Source organism: Triturus cristatus, chromosome 9 (genome assembly GCF_964204655.1).
Source record: "Triturus cristatus chromosome 9, aTriCri1.1, whole genome shotgun sequence".
In the NCBI taxonomy this organism is placed as follows: Eukaryota; Metazoa; Chordata; class Amphibia; order Caudata; family Salamandridae; genus Triturus; species Triturus cristatus.
Window position 1 is genome coordinate 1,140,148,472 of NC_140592.1, and position 16,955 is coordinate 1,140,165,426.

At 43.5% G+C, this 16,955-nt stretch overlaps 1 protein-coding gene across 1 annotated transcript in view; it reads right to left on the bottom strand.

Annotated features, from left to right (window-relative positions):
• The window catches only part of RPAP1 (RNA polymerase II associated protein 1), a 315,008-nt gene that overhangs the window by 94,216 nt on the left and 203,837 nt on the right, over positions 1-16,955 (bottom strand). The window contains exon 15 of the mRNA XM_085627070.1: positions 6,255-6,412. Within this exon, the coding sequence (XP_085483196.1) occupies positions 6,255-6,412 (158 nt within the window). The remainder of the gene's footprint in view (positions 1-6,254; positions 6,413-16,955) is intronic.

The following is a 16,955-nucleotide window of genomic DNA, read 5'->3' on the forward strand; positions in this document are numbered from 1 at the left end:
CATGTTTTTCCACAGAGAGAGAACCTCCTGCCTGAGGAGGATGATATGTTCTTGTAACATTGTATGTGATCTTGAAGGAATATTTGGGGAATGCCTGTAAGCTCTAGGCAGTAACCATATTGGATAATTTGTAGTACCCACTTGTCTGAGGTGATTGAATTCCAGACAGGTAGGAATTGAGAGAGACATCCCCGACAGGAGTGGAATGATCGGGGGGTGGGGGACGGAGGTAACGGAAGAAAGTCAGTTTGTTTGCAGGGGAAGTAGGTTTGGAGTTGCCTCTGCCTCTTCCCTTACCGTTGTTTCCTCTAAAACCTCCTCTAAAATAGCCTCTTGACGAGGAGGGAGTTTTTGCGTATACACGTTTGGAGCCACCCCTATAAAAGGAGCAGCGAAAGGAACCCCTATTTATAGATGACTGCAAAGCCCCCATGGACTTTGCGACCTCCGTAGCTTTTTTCATTTTCTCCAGCGAGGTATCAACTGCTGGGCCAAAGAGCTGTTCCTTATCAAACGGTTGCTTGAGAATGGAGGTTTGCACCTCAGGCATGAATCCTGAGATTCTCAACTAAGCATGCCTGCATAGTAGTACACTAGTGGTTACTGCACGACCTGCAGTGTCTGCTGCGTCTAGGGCACATCTGATGGAAGTATTGGTAATGAGTTTGCCTTCCTGGAGAAGATCATTAGCCCTGGCCTTATGCTTTTCTAGCTCATCGTAATGAGCCCTATCGTATCGGGCCAACAACGCTTGAGTATTAGCAATGCGCCATTGATTGGCCGCTTGGGAAGCTACTCTTTTGCCTGAGGCATCAATTAGCTTGGACGCCTTGTCAGGAGGAGGGGCCTGACCTGTGGTTTGTGAGTTAGCTCTTTTGCGAGCGTTAGAAACCACAAGAGAGTCTAAGGGTAACTGACCTTTGATGTAAGTGGGGTCAATAGGTGCAGGTTTATACTTTTTCTTCACTCTAGGAGTAATTATTCTTGCCCTCACAGGATCTTTGAATATTTCATCTGCATGCTTTAACATCCCTTTAAGCATTGGCAGTGTATGAGTGGCTTTTTGAGTGGAACTGAGGATCTCAAATAGGAAGTCCTCTTCCAATGGCTCTTTATGCAGCTCCACCCGTGATATTGAGCAGCTCTGTTAAGTAGCTCAATATATCCAATGTTCTCATCAGGTGGCGTGGTCTGGACGGATATAGATCAGGGTCATTATCCCTGTTTGGGTCAGTGTGATAACCCTCCCGGGGGTCAATGTCCTGTGGCCTATCCTGAGCCCCATCCCCGTCATCCTGTGGGTCAGGTGATGGTGGTGGTGAATTTGTGGGTGTGATGAGTAGGTTGGGATCAGTGGGGGAAGGAGGAGGAATGTAAGGTGGAGAAGGGTTAGTACCCACACTTTTCCTTTTGAGAGCAATAAGGTAATCATCTGGCTGGTCTATTTTCCGTTTTTTTAGAAGGGTGGAATGGATATGTTCTGTATCTGGGTTTATCGCCAGCTTTTTCTGTTTCCGACGGCCCACCACGAGTTTTCCGATCCAAGTTGTTTTGAGGTGAGAAGATACGCGAAGAATGGGAAACCACGATCAATAACAATACCGTTGAGGGTAGGGGATTGCGCGTCGAAGGGGTCCAAGAAACGGTCCCGAACCGAAGCAATACACATCCGAACCTGATGGTGGAAAAAAACAATCTAAAGATGGAGTCAATGTCCATGTGCATCACCGAAAGGAGGAGTCACCTACCTTGTGACTGGAAAGAAGTCTTCGAAGAAAAACAAAGTGCAAACATCCGGACCCAGCACTAGATGGGGAGCTATGCACAGCATGTGATCTACAGCTCACATGACTCGGACATTAATTTTCCCTCATGAACGAAGCCCTGGCCCCTTTTTTTATGCTTCTCAGGGAGACATTGGCGTAATTCCGTCATCTCATCCCAGTGAGCTCTGTCGTATCTGGCCAGTAAGCCCTGTGTATTGACTATCTGCTAATGATTGGCTGATTGTGCAGCAATTCTTTTGCCCGAAGTATCAATGAGGTTTGACTCCTTGTCAGCTGGTGGAGCCTCACCTGTGGTTTGTGAGTTTGCTCTTTTATGAGCATTAGACAAAACTAATGAATCTGGTGGAAGCTGACCTCTAATAAAAATTGGGTCAGATGGTGATAGTTTATACTTTTTATCCACCCTAGGCGTAATAATGCGTGCATATGCACTCCACTGGTGCAGAGTGGAGTGGCGTAGAGTTGAGTGCCATAGAGTGACGTAGACTGGAATGGATTGGTGTAGAGTGGCACTGTATTGAGTGGAGTGGTGTAGAGTGGAGTAGAGTAGAGTGGCATGGAGTGCATTTGAGTAGCATTATGTGGCATGGAGAGGGGTACAGTAGAGTTGGGTGGTGTATTGTGACGTGGAGTTGCATAGAGTGGCGCGGAGTGGCTATGTGTGACATGGAATGGGGTAGAGTGGGGTGGGGTGGCACAGAGGTGCGTGGAGGGGCCTAGAGTTGAGTTGAGTGATGTGGAGTGAAAAAGATTGGTATGGAGTGACACAGAGTGGAGAGGAATGCCGTGGAGTGGCATAGACATGAGTGGTGTAGAGTAGATTGGTGAAGAGTGTAGTGGTTTAAATTTGAATGGCATAAAGTAGATTGGCATAGAATGGAGTGGCATGGATTAGAATGGTGCAGGAAGGCATGGAGTAGAGTGAAGTGGCATTAAGTGGAGTGGTGTAGAGTAGACTGAAGAAAAGTGGCGTAGAATGGAGTGGCACTGTGTGACATGGAGCGGGAGAGAGTAGAGTGAGGTAGAGTCAGGAGCATATAATGGTGTGGAGTGCCAAAGAGTGGCATGGTGTGACATGAAGTGGGATAAAGTAGAGCGGGTAGTCGTAGAGTGGCGTAGATTAGAGTGGTGTAGAGACTAGTGGCGAAGAGTGACAGAGAGGAATTGATTGGTGTAGAGTGGCACTGTGTGGAGTGGAGTGGTGTACGGTAGACTGGAGTAGAGTGGCACAGAGTGGAACAGAGTTGCATTGTGTGGCACTGAGTGGGGTAGAGTAGACTCAGGTCACGTATAGTGATGTGGAGTCGCAGATTGGCGTAGACTGGCATCGTATGGCATGGAGTGGGGTAGAGTAGGGGGCACTGAGTGGAGTGGCACTGAGTGGCACTTAGTGGAGTGGCATAGAGCAACGTAGAGTGGAATGGATTGGTGTAGGGTGGAGTTGAGTGGCACTGTGTGGAGTGAAGTGGCAGAGTGTAGTGGAATGGTATAGAGACGCATAGGCATAGAATAGATTGGCAAAATGTATGACTTACTCAGCTACACACTCTGTAACATGGTGTTCTGGTTACTCTTGCTTTTGCCACTTCTGTACAACGCTCTGATAACCGTAAGGGTCTTGTTCGCGCTCTATAAAACTTTTCAAATAAATAAATAAAAAGAGTGGAGTGGTGTAGCTTTGAATTGCGTAGAGTAAATTGGTATTGAGTGGAGTGGCATACATTAGAATGGCATAGATTAGAGTAGCATAGAGTGGAGTAGAGTGGAGAGTATTGATGTAGAGCGAAGTCGAGTGAGGCAGAGTTAAGTGCCAATGTGTGGCATGGAGAGGGGGAAAGTAGAGTGGGGTAGATTCGGGTGGGGGATAGTGGTGTGGAATGGCATAGAGTGGCATTGTGTGGCATGGATTGTGGCAGTGTGTGGTGGGGTGGCATAGAGTGGCACAGTGACATGGCAAAGAGCATAGTGGCGTAGAGTAGAGTGGCATAGAGTCAAGTGGCGTACAGTGATGTAAAGCGGAATGGATTGCGTACAGTTGCATAGAGAAGTGCACTGTGTGAAGTGGTGAAGAGTAGAGTGGAGTAGAGTGGCGTGGAGCGGAGTTGCATTGTGTGGCATGGAGAGGGGTAGAGTAGAGTTGGGTGGGGTACAGTGATGTGGAGTGGCACTGTGTGACATGGAGTGGGATAGAGTGAGAAAGCACAGAGTGGAGTAGCTTGGAATGGCATTGAGCCTAGTGGTGTGGAGTAGAGTGGGGTGGGGTGGAGTAAATTGGTGAAGAGTAGAGTAGCGTAAAGTGAAGTGGTATAAAGTGGAGTGGCGTAGAGGGGTGGCATAGAGTGAAGTGGCGTGGAGTAGAGTGGCATACAGTGGAATGATGTACAGTCACGTGGAGTGGCATAGAGTGGTGCACAGTGCCCCTCTGTAAAGTGGCATAGAGTGGAGCAGATTGGCATAGAGTGCGCAGCATAGAATGGAGTGGCATAGAGTAGGGTGGAGTGGTATTGAGTAGAGTGGAGTAGAATACTGTGTTGTGGAGTGGCATAGAGTGGAGGGGCATAAAGTGGTGCAGTGTAGTGTATGGTGGGGCAGAGTAGAGTGGCATTAACAGGGGTAGAGTAGAGTGGTGCAAAGTGGAGTGGCATTAAGTAGAGTGGAGTTGCATAGAGTGGCACCATGTGGAGTCAAGCGGACTAGAGCTGAGTGGTATAGAAAGGAGTGGAATAGAATGGTGTGGAGTGGAGTAACCTAAAGTGCCATAGAGGGGCATTGTGCGGAGTGGTGTGGCATGGAGTAGCATAGAGGGGAGTGACAGAGTGGCGTAGAGTAGCATAGAGTGGGGTAGAGTGAAGTAGAATAGCATGGAGTAGAATGGTGTGTAATGGCGTAAAGTGTAGTGGCATGGAGGGGCACAGAGTGTAGTGGCATTGAGCGGCGAAGAGCAGAGTGGCGAAGGGTTGAGTAGGGTAGATGGCATAGAATGGAGTGGCGGGGAGTTGTACATGGTGGAGTAGAGTGGCTTTGGAGTCGATCGATGTGACATACAGTGGAGCAGCATGGTGTAGAGTGGCGTAGAGTTGTACAGGGTGGAGTATAGTGGATTGGAGTAGAGTGGTGTGGAGCGGTGTGGCATAGATTGGCCTAGAGTGGAGTGGCATAGAGGAGTGGTACAGAGAAGAGTGGCAGAGTAGAACAATTGTGAGTGTAAGCAACTAAAGTGCCAATAGAAACGGCAGTTAGGGTGAAAGCAACATAAATAAGAAGCTGTATGCCAGTGTCAAAAGTATAAGAGCACATTGCACATCCTCGGTCCACGCTCCAGGGAGGAGCTAACACAAAAAAGAAAGGAAAGCCTACAGGAGCTAAGCAATCAGAAGCTTGGAAATGAGAGTGACAATGAAAACAACTAATGGTATGCTATGGGCATTCTGTAAGCTCACTGAATTGTAAACAATATGTGTCGCCTACACGACGCATGTGTAGGCGAGACCTAATAAAGGAAGGTAGCACAGTACATATCTGAACATAAATTTTAAATTGTTTAGCCCGCTAATTTTAAAGTTAGATTTTCCTGGAACTGAATTGCTTCTCCGAACATGACAAAAGGTGATATTTTTAAGACATAGCAAGTAAAATCAAATTATCAACACAAATGTGTTTCACAATCACCTCTTCCTGTTCCTGTTCCTAATCCTTCTCCCTCAATTCCAATATCTGAGTTTAAAGATGCACAAGAGGAGTGACAATATCCTACAAACCCTCTGGCGTACAGATAAGAAGGATTATAGCACACTTGTTCATAAGTGTACTAATGTTTGGGCCACTGGATGAAGAGACTGGTCTGGGAAAATATTGAAAAAGTCAAAATAAAGTGAGGAAATAGCCTTTCAGTTGACTGTCCTCAAACCATGCAGAGAAGATGTTTGCCCACATCGATCCTCTGATGAATGCCAAAAATATAGGCAGAGGTGGCCCTCTGCTAGGCATATTTATAACAGCTGTTACATTACATATGCTCAGAATCAGCCCTTTTGTTTATATACAATGGAAACTACTTGGGTTCCCTGGTCACAAAAGGACAAGTAACCAAAGCTACAGTCCTTTTTGTGGTTTTCACTCAAATAAAATTAAAATAGCGGATAAAGTAGAAAACCTTGCTGTTCAGTGGCTTTTGTTAGGGCTAAATCAGTAATAACACAGCACAAAAAACACAAACTTGTTTTTTTCCTGCCGAACTATGGCAGAGCAGGAAAAGGCAGAAATGACAAAAAAGTACAAGGAAAAAGCCTTGCATTCCTACAAAAACCAGCAATTTTATAAGCCTATAATAACATTATGTGAAGTGTTTAATTGTCTAACATAATACAGAAATGGTTTTACAACCAAGCTCAAGGAGTTTTCAGTGACAACAGTAGTGAAGAACAGATATCCTTTCACTTATGCTTGCCCATACAGCATCAGATCTACCTGTAGAGATCACAGGCCTGGCCATACCCAGCGGCCACAGCCCATAACCGGAATGCCTCTGTGCTCAGCTTCAAAGCTTCCTTGTGTTCCAGTGGGAGGTCCTGGGGATCTTCAGCTACAAACCTGCTTAGCCGTTCCTTCAGCTCAAATTTATTAAGCTGTTTTAACAAAAGAAAGAATGCGGTGACATTTTTAGAATGATATTGAAAAACATGGAAATACTCTCCAAGGTCTAGACTTTTAGTCTTCTAATATTTTCACTACATTTCTTTAAATATATTTGTATTGCTTTCCAGTGCAATATAACCAAGAAGAAACACAACTGTAAACATTAGTTGGTGAAAACAACACCTATGGCCCAAATAATTAAATTGCACTTTCACTATCTTAATGTATAGGTCTAGGTAAGTTGTTAAGAATGTGTCAGCACAATCTCTATGCTCTATAGATCATCTGTGCTTAAAAAAAGTGCAGGACAAGTCTTTTGCTCCATCACTAAACCAAATATACCTTTCTCAATGCCCCTTTGAAACAGATGGATGGTCTCAAAGAGACACTGATAGTTTGCGCTCAAACTTGAGAGGCAAACATTCCTCTTTTCACCTACATATGCTTTTGTAGTGGTCTACTGGATGAGCATGTGACCCACAACCAAACGAGATTTAAGTCACTGATGTGGGTTAGGCAGAGAGATTGTGTTTGCAAAGCGTAAAATGTATGTAGAAAAATTAGAATGACAGCACTCTCATATTATATTATTTCTTCATTTTTTTGTTTGTTCCAATAATTTTTATTGAGGTTTTATGCTTTACATCTCTTGCTGGTACAAAGTTATCGAAAAAGGAGCAAACATCGATCAACTGTCTTCTTTGTAGCTGTTTTTTCACACATGTGAAACATTATGGAGCAATTACAGAACAGTAAAATCACAGACTGGAGAACATAATCGAAAATACAGCATTTGTACTCAAACGGAAGCCGCAGTGGCTTAATAGGAGCTGTATTAGAGTGACCCTGTTGTTATGCATCCTGAACCAATGTCCCTATTGAGTATGATAAGCTTGAAGGCCCTGCTAAGGCAGAATAACTCTATAAGAAATAAATGAAGAGAACTAACTGTTCTTTGTAGGGAAGAACAAGAAACCGGGGAAAGGTTCAGAGTAGAAGAATAACGGGGGAGGGGTAGGTAGCACAGGCAGGATCATCGGGTTCATGTTAAGACAAAGGGATTGAGATTAGGACAGGAGTGCGTGAGGAGGTCAGGCTGGGGGGGTAGTCATCAGAGCACTTCATTGTAAGCATTGGTGCCCAGGGAATGGGTAGAAAGAAAGGGGGTAGTGTGAGAGTGTCCCATAAAAACGGGGGTAGACGTCTGGGGTGGCGGTGGATCTATGTCAGATATCCATTAATGTCCACTCAGTCTCCAGGAGATGAACAGCATGGAGGCTATATGTTCTGGGAAGGGAAGGGGGGGGGGCTTCTCTGCAGGTATGTCCAAGAACTGTGTGAGCATGGTGTCCCAGTATATTCTTTCTTCTTGTATATTTCTCAGAACAAAGTACTCTTGTAAGGGAATCTATAATTATTCTTATGCTATTTACTATTGGCACCAAGGGCAACACTTTTCGGTTGGTCTGTCTGTCATCTCTGGTCTGTGTGCTCCAAGAGAGAACTGGATACCAAACCTCCTTGATAAATGTAAGTACTTGTGAATTGGATTATACAGAGATTAAGAGCAAAAAGTAAGCAACTCAAGTGTTCTCTAGGAACAATGCTAACTTGAGCCTCTTTTTCTCACTCTGCTAGGGTGTAAGGTCTGCATACTCACTGAATAGGCAGGAGTTGGAAAATTGTGAAATTATGTTTTTATAGTATGACTTTTCACATCTTTGTATATATTGTTTATGTACTTACCTTCCCCTCCTCCACACAACCTTCTTCATCATAGGCCTGGACAGCTCAGATGTTTGATGTGCAGATCATACATTGCAAAATGTTTTGGCCCGATTCACAGAACTAACTTAAGACAAAATCCTAAACTTACTACCATTTTGGTATTCACAGAAGGCACTTACTCATTTCGGTATTCACAGAAGTTAGGAGTCCTAACTTTAGGACTCCTAAATGCCTTCTGTGAATATCGAAAGTCTTAAAATTAGGATTTTTCTCAGTTTAGTAGTAGTATAGTTAGGACTCCTAACTTTAGGACTCCTAAATGCCTTCTGTGAATACCGAAAGTCTTAAAATTAGGATTTTTCTCAATTTAGTAGTAGTAAAGTTAGGACTCCTAACTTTAGGACTCCTAAATGCCTTCTGTGAATACCGAAAACCTTTAAATTAGGATTTTTCTCAGTTTAGTAGTAGTAAAGTTAGGAGCCCTAACTTTAGGACTCCTAAACTGAGGAAAATCCTAATTTTAAGACTTTCGGTATTCACAGAAGGCATTTAGGAGTCCTAAAGTTAGGAGTCCTAACTTCTGTGAATACCGAAGTGAGTAAGTGCCTTCTGTGAATACCAAAATGAGTAAGTGCCTTCTGTGAATACAAAAATGGTAGTAAGTTTAGGATTTTGTCTTAAGTTAGTTCTGTGAATCGGGCCCTTTATGTTTTACAGTTTTACAGTTGCATGGCTCGACACCTTATTTACATTACATTTCATGACCAGTTTTCTAACACTATTCTGGCAGTTTGCATTTGTTTGATCGAAGTTCACAACTATATGTTATCAAATGCCAACCATTTTCATAGTATTGAATGACCAGGATTGCTGTCTAATAGCTAATAGTCGTGCTGCCTATAAAAAGGCGCTATATGTGAGGAAGAGAGCACTCAGAGAGAAGCTTGGAATGATCTTATGGAGGCCTTACTTATGATGAACAGCAGTACATTTTGGGAGGTAGTTAATCACGCTTTACTTAATGACAATGGGGCTCAAACCATCTCCACAAGATATATCTGTTAACCACCCACCAATGCAATTTAACCTTGAGTATGTATGCAGTAACATTAGCCATAGTTTATAGGGCAGGTCCTAAGGCCCCCGGTCCCGATGGGATTTCCACTGATCTGTTTAAACTGTTACCTGAACTCTGGGGCCTGATTTTAACCGGTATGTTTAATATGGCATTATGTGCTGGTCTTCCATTTTCGTGGTTTCGATCTGTCATTATCCCTGTATATAAAAAGAGCTCTAGAGACTTACCAAGCTGTTATAGTCCCATCTCCTTGATAGACTTGGTGGACAAGGGATGGCAAGGGTCATTCTGGAGAGGGTTATGTCATAGGTAGAGGACGGTTCTATTCTTTCACAACTCCAGTTTGGGTTTTGTCCGGGTTTGGGCACATGTGACCAATGCTTGAACCTTTTTTTGTTAATTAATAAATATACCGTGGTGAAACCAGGGTCACTGTTCATCGCATTTATGGATCTATACTCTACCTCCGACAGAGTGATGAGATCTAAGGTGTGGCCCATCTTGTTTGATATTGGGTATGGACATAGACATTGTTCAATTTCTCAGTGAGTTGCACAGGGGCATGACGGCAGTCGTTCAAGACAGTTTGGACAGGTCCTGTACCATCTCTTTACGTCTGCAGAGTGGGGTGAGGCTGGGATGTATACTGGCCCCTTTATTGTAACCCTGTATATGAATGATCTGGGTGCCAGATTACTGGTGGACTGTCCACGTGTAGGTACCCGTCAGATTCCTGCACTGTTATACACGGATGATACTGTTTAGCTGGTGAGAGCTGCCCTGGGCCTTCAGACACTGCTGGGTTGCATTGTTAAGCACATGAATAGTCTTGATCTTTCAACCAACTATGGTAAATCTCAAGTTAATGGATCTGAGTCTAGGGGGACAAAGTCAAGATCTTTCCATGTTCAGGGCCATGAGTTACTAGGGTCCAGACCTATACTTACCTAGGAGTGGTGTTTGACGATCGATCCACATGAGCCCCACTGTAAAGATCTAAAATACTAGCCCTGTCACACTCCATTGATGCGGTTTTATCCCTCTCCTCTAGAATTGATAGTAAGCCACTGGGTGCATTGATTAATATCTATCAGGCCAAATCGGTCTCAGTAGCCACATTCGGCAGTGATGTGTGGGGATACATAGACCCTGGGGAGCTTCACGTTGAGGAAAATGGGTTCTGCAGATGTCTTCTGTCAGTTCCAGCTTTGACGCCGGCTTTTAAGGTTCATGAGGAGTTGGGCTCCCATGCTTATTGGACCTTATTGCTTTGCATCCCCTGATCAGGTGGCTCACCATTTTGTCAAGATCTGAGAAGCTTTTCAACAGGGAGATACTTATGGAAAGTTTGCAGCTTCAGGGTGGAGGTCAATTAAGTTATTGCTATATAAATGGGACTCCTTACAAAGCTGGGAAGAGTGGTCCTGTTTGATTCACCACATAATACTGTGAGAGCAGATATTTCCTGGACCGGAACAACTTCCTGTTACAAAGGGAAGTAGAAAGAGAGGGGGTAGAACTTGAGAAGCCCACAGTGCGAGGGCATGCCCAGATTCTAACAGGGTTTGCTGTTGAACCCTATCCTCTCTATGTGTCCAAATGTCCTCATTGGTTTCTCCTCACCAGATTCAGGTTCAACCCATTTCATGTGTTGCTAGCTCGTCCCAAGCCTAGCGTTTGGCAGATGAAGCCGAGGCTCTGCACATGTGGTAATTTATCTGTTCAGGATCTTATGCACTTTGTATTTTTTTGTGTTTTTTGTGACCATCCACGTAGGACAAATTTATTACCACTGTTGAAAGCGCGCTCTTATGTATCTTCAGTTACTTCGGATGTCCATACAACTCATTTTGTTGTTTGCTTCTTAGCCTCTTCCTGGAGGCTGCGGAAGGTGTCTAACATAGGACCTGACCTACACTATACACTATGCATTTTTATTCTTATTATAATGCCTTTTATGTTTGTCTGGTATCCTGCTGGGCTAGTTGGGCCTGGATGTTATGTATTTTATCATGATCTGCTGATTTTTTTCCCATATGTTTTATATGGTTTTAATAAGAATATACCACTTTGGTTCTGAACAGTTTTGATGACAAACATTTGCAGATTTTGCACAATAGGTTTATTTTGTTTTTAATTATGCATAGTTCAGGATCGACCTATCTTGATGTAATGTACCCAAGTGTTCAGGTTGTTCTGAGCCATTGTAGTGAGGGGCCTTATCTAGTCTCTTTCTCCCTGAACTACCTGCATGGTTTATGTACTTGCACAAATGAGCACAATGTGTACAGTCCAGGAATGTAGTGGTGATCCAACTAGCGATAGCATTAATTGATATTCGATCCTCTTATTGATAATTTTATGTACCCAAATGTTTTCGATTTTATTGACTGCCTATGTAACATTGTTACCATGCACTTTTATAGTCTATCTTTGACCGAATAAAGTTATTTTGATGCTGATGACATGCATATTTTAGCATGAATATGGCGAATAGTTGTTGACTACACAACAACGTGCATAGCTATAAACTATGGACGTCGTATTTCACAGATTTTCCTTACATTCATAGACAGGCTCTTTTGAAAAAGCTGGACAAGCCAACAAATTAACAGGGAGAGCAGATCCAGAGACGAGCCAAGGGTCTGGATGGGCGCTAAGAGTCAGCGAACGAGGCAATCCCAAAAATAGCTGGATCTAAATCATGCAATAAACATGATGAGAAAATAGAAGAATCACTTTTATATTAAAAAGGTATTTATTTTACACCTGAATACATAAGATTATTTTGCATAGTGCATACCTTGAACCCATGTATTGGGAGTTGCTGTCATATTTGATAGTGAATTAAAATGAGGCTTCATAAAATAAAATGACACAAGTTGGTCAGCAAGGAAGCTAGGATTGGTCCAAGATTTTCTTGTATCACATTACAAAATTTGCCCACTAAATGGCTACTTCCTTCTCGCCCTTAAATACCAAAGGTTTATGCTTTGTTTTCATTCTTGGAGCGTCATGGTAGATTCTGGGTGGCAGGCAGAAGTCACATCAAAGCTTGGCTCGTTTTGGGCTCAAGGACCCAGGCGGACCAGTCATAAGGCTCAGTTAGGCCCAGTACGAAACACAGCCAGTTTAACATACACACATTTCTTAAGTTGCCTTTTTCACACGATGACTTAACACACATTTGCTTGTGTGACAGTGCAGGGGAGCTTCTCCGAAACCATTTTGCTTACAAAACCACTTTGCAAGAACACTATCATGACACCTTGAACATTCCGTACAAGGCCCAATATACAGTGTGCAAATGTTATTTCGTTCATGAGGAAACGTTGCTATCGACGAGTCAATAAACAATGTCAGCTCAGTTGAGACATCAACATGTAAGCATGGGTGCCATTGCTATAAATACACACGCAAGTCCATGCTCAAGATAGGAGCACTCGGCTGTCACTTGCGAGGTCACCACTGTGTTAGCGTTTCAGCTTAGCTTGTTCCTGTTGATCGCTCTGTAAGGATGGATGTTCAAACTATGACCAAGACGGGAACCTACATACATTGCCTTCAAGAAAAGGGGAGTTAGATTATCCTATAGGGGCTTCTTGGCAGAGCCCACACAACCTAGACAACTAGGTTAGGGAAGACATAGTAGGAGTACACTATACTCTGTACTTTAATGTCTGTATATATACATTGTTTTAGCACAATGGTGGAATTGCTCATTCTCTTTACTGTCCTCATACTTCTAAACACTTTTATATGCTTCTTTCTATTGATCACTGCAGCGCATATATTTTATACAGGAATCAAGATGGTTCAATAAATATTGCAAAAGCCCCTGTGTGTCCTTCTTGTATATTTCACTGACAGTGCACGAATGACTGAGCGAAAAAGTGTTAGATCTGTTATCACGATTCATGGGAGGGATCCAGATTGTCTTGTTCTGAGGTTGCCTTAACCATTCCTTAACGATCTAGGCTAGGAGAACTTATGGTGGCACTGTCAGCTAGCTAGCCTCTGGGACAACATTTCCTGAGGGGGTGCATAGAACCAGTCAGGCACGAATCCCAACGTTTATGTTGCCCAACAAACGCGCAGTTCCTAATGGAAAAGTGGAAACCGTACAACAGACCTCGCCTGGCTTAAACTTTAAGTGGTTCTCCCAACTCTACCTTTAGACGTACACATTAGGGCAGGAAGGGTGGAATCAGGTATGCACTACTAATAAGCATAATAAATTAGACTAACAGAGAAGTTGGGCAAGAGTAAGACCGAATCAGGCATGGGAGTAGGAGGCTGGCAGAAGCCCAGTTTATGCTATGGTAGGAAGAAGTGGATTTCAATTGTGAATCAAGCTTAGTAGGAGCTTTACCATCGAACTGGGTATGAGAGTATGTATGTAGTGGCCTTTCCATCATAAGTTGTACACAGGGTGACAGCTGTGCATAGCAGGGTCCTTGCAACGTAATGCAGCCTGGGTGTCTGGAGGGAGTATTCGCTCCATGAAGAGTTGTGTACATAGTAGAGGCTGTCCATAGTGGAGGCGTGCCCAACTAATGGGACTTGGATGTCGGGAGAGAGTATGCTCTCTGTGAAGAGCTGTGCACAGGGCAAAGGCTGACCGTAGTAAGGAGCTTCCCACCTAATTAGGCTCAGGTGTGTGGAGGGAGTGAGATCTCCTTGAAGAGAAGGCTGTATACAGTACGAGTATGAACACCTACTAAGGCTTGGGTACCTTAAACGAGTGGGCTCTTCATGAGCAGTTTCGCAAAGGAGGAAGACTGCGTATAGTTGAAGTTTTGTCACCCACTGGGGCGTCTGTAGGTAGCAGACTGCCCGTGCAAAGTTGTGCACCTGACGAAGGAGGAGCATACAAATTTTATATAAGCACTTATGCTGATGTAAATTTTGCTTTACATGCTTCTGGGCTATTAAGTACTTAATACATTTTTCAAATACTGTACCAATTTGTAGAGTAAATTGAACAGCAGTATGGCAGATGATGTCATCAATTATGTCATCGAAAATGTCCTGAGTGATGTAACATGTGAGGTGCCAATTAGCAAATGGCGGGGAAGCACATAACAGTTACTCAGTTAACTATAACTGGTGAATTTCAGTGTTTTTTTAGTAAAATGTTACATTTTAACTTCCATTTTCACCTAACTATAATTTCTAGTGATTTTTTTTTAGGTGAAGTCACGTCAATAAATAAAAGGCAAGCCTATTGGATTTGTCAAGGGATCATCGCATTAATATACAAAGGCAAGCCTATTGGCTCTGTCACGGAGTCAGGAGCTCCATATGTAAAGGTAAGCCTATTGGCTTTATCAAAAGTTCACTACCTTAACAAAACAAGTTTGACATGTTAGTAATCATCATAAAAACCAATAGATTTCAAAAACGCATTCGAATACATTAATCTATAATAACAAGCATAGCATTATTTGTTAATAAATATTTAACTAGATTATTTGTATTCAAACCAACATTACATATGTGTCAGAGTCTTTCTTTTACACTCTTTAGGCCACATAATGCAGCAATAAGACTAACCGCAAAGAGTCCCTGCATTGCTAAGCTGAAAAGGAAAAGCACCATCTCTGGGAAAGCTTATAAACACCATATGCTTTCTCTGGGGTAATATTCTATAAACCCCAGGAGATACAGTGGTCATTTCGGTAAAGTATGTCTGGGGGCTGCTGCACACCTACAGACCCCCACAAAACTTTAAAAACATACTGGCGGTACCCTGCCCAGATTTGGGCACCACCATGCAGCAAAATATATGTTAATTAGACCGAGAAGGGCATTAAGGGGCGCTCGTTGCCAGGAGCAGTGAATAATAAATGATGGCTCCAGCCACTCATTACCCTCTTTCATTTCTTTTTTTTTTTGGGTGGGTGTCCCAGTTCCACTAGGACACCCACAGCTTGTTTTTTGTTGGAGGCTGTGGGGGGAGGCCCATGGCCCCCACAGCCCTCCTGACTCCCCTGCCAGCACCTATTTTGGGTCCCAGCAGTAGCTGGCTTCACTAGTTTTTTCCCGCCTGGCAGGAGCTGCTTCTCTTTGTGCTCCCAGGCGTGAGCAATCCTCTGCTCCCTGTTTGCCAGAGTGCGGGCAGGGAGATAAATGTCTGATCCCACCCAGCAGGAACCTTTCTTCACTCCCAGCCTCTGGTGAGCAGGGAACAACAGTGTTCCGGGGATAAGGGCCTGGTATACATTGGACTGGGGAGGATGTAGTCCCCGGGGCCAAACCATGGCTCAAGCAAGGGGGCCAAAAATATAATACAGTGGGCCTCGGAGGATGAAGAATACTGCAGCTAGTGGAGAGACTGTATATTCTTGTCCCATGTTCACAGAACATAATCTATATTAGACTATTTGTTGATCAAAAAATGCATGCTACCAAGGTTATTGAGGCTAGTAAAATAAGGCAAGGGGATGTCTCTGAACATTGCCTAGTAACACTGGTCCTTAACCTCGCATTACTGGCCCAACCTGGCAAATGATGGAGGATGACTGCCCTAAAATACAGAATGCCTACAGAGAAACAGCTCCTACGTCAACAACTGAAGGACTAGATGGACTTGCATTAACGCTCCCCAAAAGAATTCCCAGGTTCTTTGGGCTGCACCCAAGACATTTGTTAGGGGTTCAATGACAGAGTTTCTCAGCTATGGTCCTGCAGGAATTGTAGATTAAACAAAAAGAACTGGAATCGAAAGTTCAGCATTTCGCTACCCTATACCACAAGTCGATGACATTGGCAACTCTGCTTAGGTTCGGAGGAGCAAGATACAACTTGTTCTTTTCTTCCAAAGCTAAATTAGCTATAAATAAACTCAAATCCAGGAGCACAGGGAAAGCATCGGGGAGAATGCCTCACTGACCGAATTTAATAAGATTACAACTACCACGGTTAGCCCACCGCTTCTCTGTAAGGTGTTTAATGATGTAGATGAGCAAAGTCATCCTGCCTCAAAAGGTAATCCCCTCATTTATACATAGACCCTACATGGTATTTGTGTCTCTCTGAGAAAATGAAGTACCACAAAGGAAGATCCTGCATTTCATGTGGCAAGTACGCAACAACATGGAAGAGAAGCCGGCCCTGTCCCGTGACGCAGAGAAGAGAATTCTGCATATGACTTGCTTCCACAAAGTATAACAGTTGTCTCTCCTGTGTTATCACTTTTCACAGACTATTGAAACGCCACACTGAGTATTGGAGTTCATCAGTTGGATGCTTTTTAAAGGTTCTGCAATTTTGTGTGGGTAAAAAAACTGTACACCAACCTGAGTAACCTAACTCTGGAGTAAATGAATAAGGTACGGAGCTTTGATTTTAAATAATGCAGAACTTAAGATCAGAGGCTGCCCAAACCATTGGCTGACAGATAAGAGCACTATGGCTATTTAACACCTTGTGGATGGTGCGACTTTAAAATACTATGATAAGCAAAGCAAATAGTTTGTCATCCATCAGAACCAACAGTGGAAAATACTGCAATTGAAGTGCTGCATACTAGGTAAAAGACACGCGAGTTTGCTCGCAAGAATCACCAATCTATAGGCCTGATTTAAATGTTGGCGGAGAGGGAACTCCATTGCAACGGTTTGGTCAAACCCCTCTGATGGAAAACAATGTGGATGTCTGCCTCTTCATCCTGCTAAATTGTTGGTGTCTTTCAATACTGTGATCACCACAGTATCACCAATGTC